Consider the following 8,330-nt stretch of genomic DNA (forward strand, 5'->3'; position numbering starts at 1 on the left):
ATTATTTATTTTTTAACGGAAAAAATAAACGTTGGTTTTTAACTGTTAAAAATGATTTTTATTTTTTCCGTCAAAAATAAAAGTCTTTTTGGGAATTTTATTTTTTCCGTCAAAAATAACAGTCTTTTTGGGAGTAAGAAGAGTTTTATTTCCTGACGGAAAAAATAAAAATCCCAAAAAGAGTTTTATTTTCTGACGGAAAAAATAAAAGTCCCAAAAAGACTTTTATTTTTGACGGAAAAAATAAAAATCATCAAACTTAACAAGGATCATAGGTCAGGTATATAAGCTATATTAATCGGAGTGAGAAAGGGATCCCAATCAGATCATGGCGAAATAGTTGAGAATACAGACATAAAAATTGCTGTAATGTGATTTTTGTGGTCTTTGAACGAATAATGAGAAACATGTACATATTGGAGAAAATATATTTGTGTATGGTACTATTACAACTGATTAGAAAAGTCAAGCTAAATTTGTTTTTAATTGTATACATTTTTTATGGCGAATTCAACGAATTAGTGCACAAATTTAAGCCATATCCCGTTCTGGGGCCTAATGCTCGTACTCGATATCGAGTTGTTTCGATAGATAATTTGAATTTTTGGATTACCGTATCCGTGATCGAATAAAATTTATCGATATGTCGAATAAAACTATTCGAGTTTTTGCCCGCCACATTCTACCTGTCGAGACCAAAACAAAACAGAAGAAAAACGAAATGTAAGTATTAAAAAATGTAATTATATAAATAAAATATAATAATTCAGCCTTTTATTCCACAGGAGCACGAATTGCAACAAAATAAATTTTAAGCAAAAGGCAATTATGGCAGATTTTATGTCTGACCACCCGGGACTTGCCAAAGGAAAAATTTCGAATTGTCCAGAAGGTAGAGCGTCATCCAATCGTTTGTGGGAGCAGTTAACAACCAAATTAAATGGAGCAGGACCACCCGTAAAGAATGTCACCTTGTGGCGAAAGGTATATATTGAAAAGTGGTATGAAAAATTATGTTTCACAGTTTTCCTTTCCAAGGTTTATGCAGACCAAAAACAACAAGTTAAGAAGAAATTATCTTTTAACAAGGCATCAAAGAATCAGACAGGTGGAGGCCCATATGAAGAAAAACTCCTCACCCAATCAGAAGAGCTGATACTGGAAGCAGCAGGATTATCAGCGGCTGTAGAGGGGCTTTCTTCAGTCCAAAGTTTTGGTGCAAAAAAAGGAATGGAAGTGGATAGGAAGGAAAACGACGAGGAAGAACTGATGGATGTAGAAAATGATATGGACTGCAGCATTGGTTCCACTGTGCCTTCATCTACTCAACGTCGTACCAAATCAGCCTCCAAGATGGATCTTTTGAAAGAGAATATAGAAAAACACGATGAAGGGATGCGCGAAAGGAAGTTGTTTTGGGATACTCTAATGGATTGTAAAAGAAAGTCCCTCAAAATTAAAGAGGAAACATATAAATTGAAAGAAAGATCTTTAAAAATAAAGGAAGAAGAGCATAAGTCAAATATGGCTATAAATAAGGTCGAGCTTGAGATAAAAACGTTGGAATTGAATTTGCTGAAACAAAAGGCCGATTTGTAAGAAAAAAAAATGTATATTTGTACCTGTATATTACTATGGACTTTGCTACCATAAAATAATGAAATGAATAGCTTTGTTTATTTATAATTACACTAGAATGTATTAATTGAATTAGTTTTGTTTTTGTTGATTTTTTTTTAATAAAATATATATTTTTACATAGATTGGTACAAAGATGTTTTTATTTGATTTCGTATTTTTTCACCAATCTTATTGGGTTGTGTATGGTTAGATGTTTCCACTTCCATTGTGACAGATTCGATATTAAAATCCTTTTCGGTATACATAGGCACTTTAAATTTGATACAAATGTTGTGCAGGGCAGCACATACATTTCCGAATAACGCCATTTTTACAGGGGAATATCTACTTCTTTTGTCATGGCAAACAATTTTCCATCTGGCCTTCAGTATACCAATGGTTCTCTCTACTATACATCTGGCTGATGAGTGGACCTCATTAAATTTTGATTCAGGTGACCCATCGGCAGGATTCCTATACGGTGTAATACACCACGGCTCCAGAGGATACCCTGAGTCTGCTGCATAGCAAAACATACGTGTATTTCATTAACTAAAGCATGAATCAGAAAACATACCTAAAAGCCACCCGTTTTTGAAGCTGTTGTTTGTGTACATTTGTTCCAACAATCGCCTTTCGTCGGAATGCTTCCAAACGAAGGAATCGTGTGCTGCCCCTCCATATTTTGAAAGTATCGCCGTAATTATGTGTTGGTGATCACAGATCTTCGTGAATTAAATAAGATTTCTATATTAATATGTAATGAAAATAAATTTAATTAAAACTTACAATCATGGAATTTAGACTATGGTATCCCTTTCGGTTGAAGAACATGTGTTCGTTTTCGGTGGGTTTCTGCAATCCAAAATGTGTTCCATCTACACATCCAATTACTAAAAAATGTAAAAATGCATATATTATTTTATTTTAGAATCGAAAAAGTCAATATATTCTTACCTCCAGGAATCCGAAACTTTGTACAGAAATGTTCCATACACAAAGCCGACTGGTCTGGTGAAAAGTTGATGTGTTCTGCACAAAGCTTTAGTTCCATTTCTTTTGCGACTCGCTGGACAACCCTGCAGGTTGCGCTTTGGCTCATTCCAATCAGAAAATCATTACCCACAGTGTGCTGAAAACTTCCACTGGCCAAGAGTGATAAAGTTGATGCCAATTGTAGAACTGCCGGAATGGACGATGTCATATGTCCGGAGAAATCTAGTCTAGATAACACATATCGAAAAGCTTCTTTTGTCAGTCTAAATCGTTGACGGAATCTGCAATGAATTGCAAAAATTATAAACACCACACTTGCATGCATTTTCTTATTATACTTACGCATTTTCTGACAATGATAAGGGGTCACTACGTTCTCGAATTTGTCTTCTTATTATTTTTATATTATTACCGTCCTCATCTTCCGAAGAGGATAATACAAAAAAACACGTATCCATATTTTTTTTCAACTTTTAATGAAGCGGCAAACAATTGTTTTTTTTACTTTTTTTGGATGAAAACATATGTTTCGATTGTGGATATTTCGATTATTTTTTGACAATAATCGATAAATTTTTGAATAATTCCATTCGAGTCGTATCATTCAATTAGTAACTACGGATCGTAATTTAACTTCGAACAAAATCTCACTCTATATCGAGTACGAGCATTAGGCCCCTGATATGTATTTCCTCTCGGTAATAACAAATTAAAAAAAAACAACAAAACAACAAGATGCTCCCACTTATCTTTCTCTTTCAATATCCATTTATTAATCTGTGGAGGACTACTGCTCTGGTCTTAACTTCTTTAATATATTTGCAGCAACATTTACCGCGCTCTTGCAGATTTTATAATTTAGCATGTGTTTGAACATTTATGTCGAAGTGTTTATTTTTCACGCATTTATAAATTTTCATTAAAAAATAATCATTATGAAGCGTGTAAAATGAATCTAATAAAGCAAAAGCTCCCATACATATATATATGTATATGCGAAAATACTAGTAAAGAAGTATGAGTTAAATTGAATGCTAGGGTGTACCGAATATGCTACAAGTAGAAAAAATGACATTGTTTAGTTTATTATCTGAGTTAAAAAACAATGGCTTCATATCAGGACGCATAGTATTATTTTAAAATTTGATGGTATTTTAAAAGCGATGGTAAAATTGGCTCAGACAAACTCTTTATACCACTCATCGAAAAGTGTATATTTAACCAGTAAGAAAAGTTCAAAATTCTGACGGGCCGACTATATGATACCAAAATTGATCTCGACACAAAATCCAATGCACGTCATTCTAGGTTTCATTGGCTACGTTGTGCACTAATTCGTCCTAAAGGTTCAAACTTTAGCTATTTGCTACATCACAAATCGGATCATATATATGAAACAAAAACAAAACATATGAAACAAATAAATTCGATTGTTAAAAAACATATATGAAACAAAAACCAAACCAAATATCTTGATTTTAAAAGATAATTCGAGTAAAAGTACTGAAGTTACTATGTCCTTACGTGTGTGAAGTTTCGTTGAAATCGGATCCGATTTCAAAGTCTATATATCAGTTCCAAAGTCTATATATATCTTTCGATTTTAACGAAATTTGGCATAGTGTATTAAATTGGGTCTAGAATGATGCGTGTTAAGTTTCCTGAAAATCGGTACAGATTTAGATATAGCTCCTATATATTTTTTTCCGATTTTATCTAAATTATGCCAAAGTCCTATATATATTGTTCGATTTTGTACAATGACATGTAGTTAATATAAATTAATGTCTGGCAAGGCTCGTTGAAATCGGTTCAGATTAAGATTTAGTTTCTACATATATATTTCCGTCCGATTTTACACAAAATTGTCAAAAAATTTTCACAACGTACTTAAGTTAGTATAACCTAGAAGATAGATATAAATACTGCACCAAACTCCCCAGGTGGGTCCGATTGGCAAAACATTTTGCACAACGTACTTAAGTTACTATAAGATTTCGTGTGGCACGTTTTGTTGAAATCGGTTCAGACTTATATAGTTACGTACGATTTTAAGTAAAAGTTGCACCAAAGACCCAAAGTAAGGCCGTATGGTACAAAATGTTGCGCAACGTACTGTATTGTATTAGTATTAGCTAACGTTTGCCAAGTCTTGTAGGAATCGGTTCAGATTTAGATATAGCATATTTATCATATATTTATATAAATAATCAACGGGAGTCCGATTGATATTTGCTTAAAATTGATTTACATAATTTTGTCTCATTGTAGGAAGCGACTCTATATCTGACCAAATTTAGTATAGGTTGCAGAATGGCATGTTTATGAACCCAATTCCATGTTATTGGTCCTTCAAAAATGCGACGTCTGTTAGGATTCATCTGTTGAATATACACAAAGTGGTGAAGGGTATCATATAGTCGTGCGAGTTTACTACTTTCCGTGCGAGTTTACTACTTTCCCCACTGGTTTTAATTTGCTTTAATGCTGGAAATTACCAATGTAACTTATATTGATATATTTCACATTTTTATCTAATTTCTGCAGAAACTTGTTTTCACTGCTACAAACGAAATGACCTGCATCTATCACGTTTTTCACAATAATTTATTGTATTTGAAAATAATCGCTGGATTAGAAAACAGCAAGCTTTAAATTATTCATCACATTACAAATACCTGGAAGCTCCACATTGTACAAAAAGTTAACTCGCGTTTTTTCTGTTCGTTAACATTTCTCAACTACGTCGTGTTTGTTTTTCAATCCCCGGTAACTAATCGCATTATTTTATATCAGAATACAACAAACGTTTTTTGTTTTGTTTGAACTATTTAAAAAGTTGATCATAGCTGTTGGTTATTTTCAACACCGCTAAAGTGTTACAAAAACGTGCCACAAATTATAATACCTCCACGATATAATTCTTCGCATTTCACCGACGTGGGGTACATCCTTTTATACGCACAATTTGTGCGGTTCCATTTTCTTTTTTCGCAATGTATTCACGTTTATTCCATTTAGCGGAATCTATTTGTATATCTCCTTTGATAATGGGGTGGAACATTTATGAACGTGTATCTTATTAGGCGTGTGCGTGTGTATATGTTTTCTTGCATGACCGAATGATGTGTGCGTGTCTGTATAGCTTAAAGTTGGTTATGTTTGGCTGATGTTAGCACATCATCAAAATTTATACGGTTTCATTAAAAAAAAGTGTGAAACGGCGAATCCTTGGCGTTGGAATTTCTACAGAGAGCTGCATTCTAACGCTTGTTGTTATTTTTTTTTATAACTCTGCATGGATTCATCTTGCTTCTTCAATCGGCTGACTGAAGTAAATGGTGATGAAAAGAAAGCACGCATCAACTTTCATCATTGTACATTTCTTAAGAAATTCGCAGAAACCCTAAAATGTTTTTTGAGGAATTTTTCCAACGATGCTTTATTGTAGGCAATCAAATTGGGGGTTAAGCTTAACATCAATTAGGCTACGCCGTATTGTTGATTTGTTGTGAAACTTATTCAGAAAATGAATGAAGGAATGAAAAAATGCCCTTGACATATGGCAAACTGTAGCAAGTTATGAATGTGTTTTATGAAACGAATCTTCATTATTTCACCACAAAATTTATTACGAGCAGAATTTATGAAATTTCTTGTTGTAATTTCTGAGGCAAATATTTAATAAAATGTACGATATTTTATCTATAAAGTAATTTTTATTAATTTTTAGGTGATCCTATAACCTAACGAAAACATTTTAATCAATATTTTAATTAATACTATATTTAATTTCTGTTCTTTTTGTTGTTAGAATATTTTATAGTTGCCATTTTTTGTATTATTCATTGCAAAAGGTTTCCAAACATCGTAACAATTCACAACATTGCAGCACTCTTTAATATTTCGATAAAGTTTCTTTTGATTGTACTACTTCATTAGAGCCTACATCTTGATTGTTTTTCTTCAAAGTGTATTATTTACACATATAGAAGAATACTCCTATTGTTTGTGGTAGCCGCTCATTATTATGCCCAACAAAACGTAAAATACTCACAATCAAGAACATCTTCTTTTTTTGAAATTGACTCAAATTTCCTCTTAAAAGTACATAGTTTCAGGATGCACTGCATAATGTCGGTCAATGTACAGCAATATGTTACAATTTGTTTCTATTTTGCTGTGTGACATCAACTAGAAAGTCTACAGTTTCAACAGGGTTTCATTTATTTTACACAACTCACATCATCGTTCGGATTAGTGTCTTAAATTGGTAAAGTAACCCAGTTCAACATTTCTGAAATAAAGTAGTTAGTAGAATATAGTCAGCGTTCAAGTGGAGTTATCGCATGACAAACTTGTTGTTTATCTATTTAGCAAGAAGAATTTTTCAAAATTAAAATTTTTTATCTACAACTTGGAGAGCCATTTTGCATTAATAAGGTTCTTCGACTTGATTGCTGACAAATTTTGTACATATATTGCTATTTCGTATTTTGTACATATAATGCCATTTCGTATTTCGTATTGAAAATGGGATATATCAGTCCAGGGGCGTACGCAGGATTTATTAAATCCTGTATATTAAGGCCAGTAAGGAAAGAAGTAAAGTCGCACGGGTCCGACTATATGATACCCTTCACCACTATGGGTATTTTAAAAAGATGCATCCTAACAGAAGGGTCATTAACATGAAATTGAAGGAACTAAAAAGATACGACCTTTGTTTAAATGTGAATCGAATGGAAGCTATATCTAACTCTGAACCGATTTTCACGAAACTTAACATACACCATTCTTGACTTAATTCAGTACGCTATGCCAAATTTCGTTCAAATCGAAAGATATTTAGGGACCTTGGTACACCATATGTTTTGTAAATCAAAATATATATAGGGACTTTGGCACACCATTTACATTAAATCGGTCAACCATACATATAAGAACTATATTTAATTCTGAACCTATTTTTACGAAACTTAACACACACCATTTTAGACTTAATTGAGTACGCTATGCCAAATTTCGTCAAAATCGAAAGTTATATAGGGACTTTGGTGCACCATATACATTAAATCGGGCGAAAATATATATGAGAGCTATATCTAAATCTGAACCGATTTTCATGAAACTTAACACACATCATTCTAGACTTAATTCAGTACTGAAAAACTAGGGATCTTACGCGGATATTCTCCGCGGAGTGATAGCACCTCTGTATTGTTTGTGGTGCATTTACACACTAATTTATTAATATAAAATGTGTTTCTTAAGAACTAAATATTACAATATGACTTAACCTATCTTAGACTAATGTGTAAATGAGAGAGAGTGCATCTGCTATAACACATGGAGTGTATATACACAATTATTTATCTCACATGTGGCAAGCACGCTACACATGCTTATCAGTCTGTAGTGAAGATTACTCCCCGTAATCTCACCCAAACTGTGGTATGTTTGGGTGGCAATAGAAAACTCCTATCTTATTAATGTGTACAAACATTTTACCAAAATAATCTTTTATCTCAAGTGGACTGTAGACAAAAATAGATCTCTGTTTAACTAATTCTCTTCTACACAAGAGACCCACAGCAAGACATTCACTATCTTTATTATTTAAAAACCATGTTCGCTACGTAAACACCTTGCGGGCCAGAAATATATAATAAATATATATAGAAATATATATAAAATATAAACTATTCAAAAAT

The 8,330-nt window shown here is 32.8% G+C and overlaps 2 protein-coding genes across 2 annotated transcripts; one reads left to right on the top strand and one right to left on the bottom strand.

Moving 5' to 3' along the window:
• Nucleotides 1-522: 522 nt before the first annotated feature.
• LOC133333293 (uncharacterized) lies at nt 523-1,599 on the top strand. Its single transcript, XM_061541608.1, has 3 exons — nt 523-723; nt 786-984; nt 1,039-1,599. The coding sequence occupies exons 1-3, from the start codon at nt 644-646 to the stop codon at nt 1,597-1,599; spliced, it is 840 nt and encodes a 279-aa protein (XP_061397592.1). The 5' UTR covers nt 523-643.
• Nucleotides 1,600-1,754: 155 nt separating this feature from the next.
• On the bottom strand, nt 1,755-3,301 carry LOC133333294 (putative nuclease HARBI1). The gene is made up of 5 exons (XM_061541609.1): nt 2,959-3,301; nt 2,578-2,897; nt 2,410-2,513; nt 2,198-2,345; nt 1,755-2,140 (listed from the first exon to the last, which is right to left on the bottom strand). Exons 1-5 carry the CDS (start codon nt 3,072-3,074, stop codon nt 1,755-1,757), a joined length of 1,074 nt encoding a protein of 357 aa, XP_061397593.1. The 5' UTR covers nt 3,075-3,301.
• Nucleotides 3,302-8,330: the final 5,029 nt, after the last annotated feature.

Source organism: Musca vetustissima, unplaced genomic scaffold, assembly GCF_032173495.1.
Source record: "Musca vetustissima isolate MV318-11 ecotype Yass unplaced genomic scaffold, APGP_CSIRO_Mvet_v1 utg47071, whole genome shotgun sequence".
Lineage (NCBI taxonomy): Eukaryota > Metazoa > Arthropoda > Insecta > Diptera > Muscidae > Musca > Musca vetustissima.

Bases quoted from the DNA above. Each gene is read 5' to 3' on its own strand.
- LOC133333293 (XM_061541608.1), top strand. From the start codon at position 644: ATGTCGAATAAAACTATTCGAGTTTTTGCCCGCCACATTCTACCTGTC. The intron at 724-785 runs GTAAGTATTAAA...TTTATTCCACAG, and splicing joins AAACAGAAGAAAAACGAAAT to GAGCACGAATTGCAACAAAA. The intron at 985-1,038 runs GTATATATTGAA...TTCCTTTCCAAG, and splicing joins ATGTCACCTTGTGGCGAAAG to GTTTATGCAGACCAAAAACA.
- LOC133333294 (XM_061541609.1), bottom strand. From the start codon at position 3,074: ATGGATACGTGTTTTTTTGTATTATCCTCTTCGGAAGATGAGGACGGT. The intron at 2,898-2,958 runs GTAAGTATAATA...AATTCATTGCAG, and splicing joins TTATCATTGTCAGAAAATGC to ATTCCGTCAACGATTTAGAC. The intron at 2,141-2,197 runs GTATGTTTTCTG...TTTGCTATGCAG, and splicing joins CAAAAACGGGTGGCTTTTAG to CAGACTCAGGGTATCCTCTG.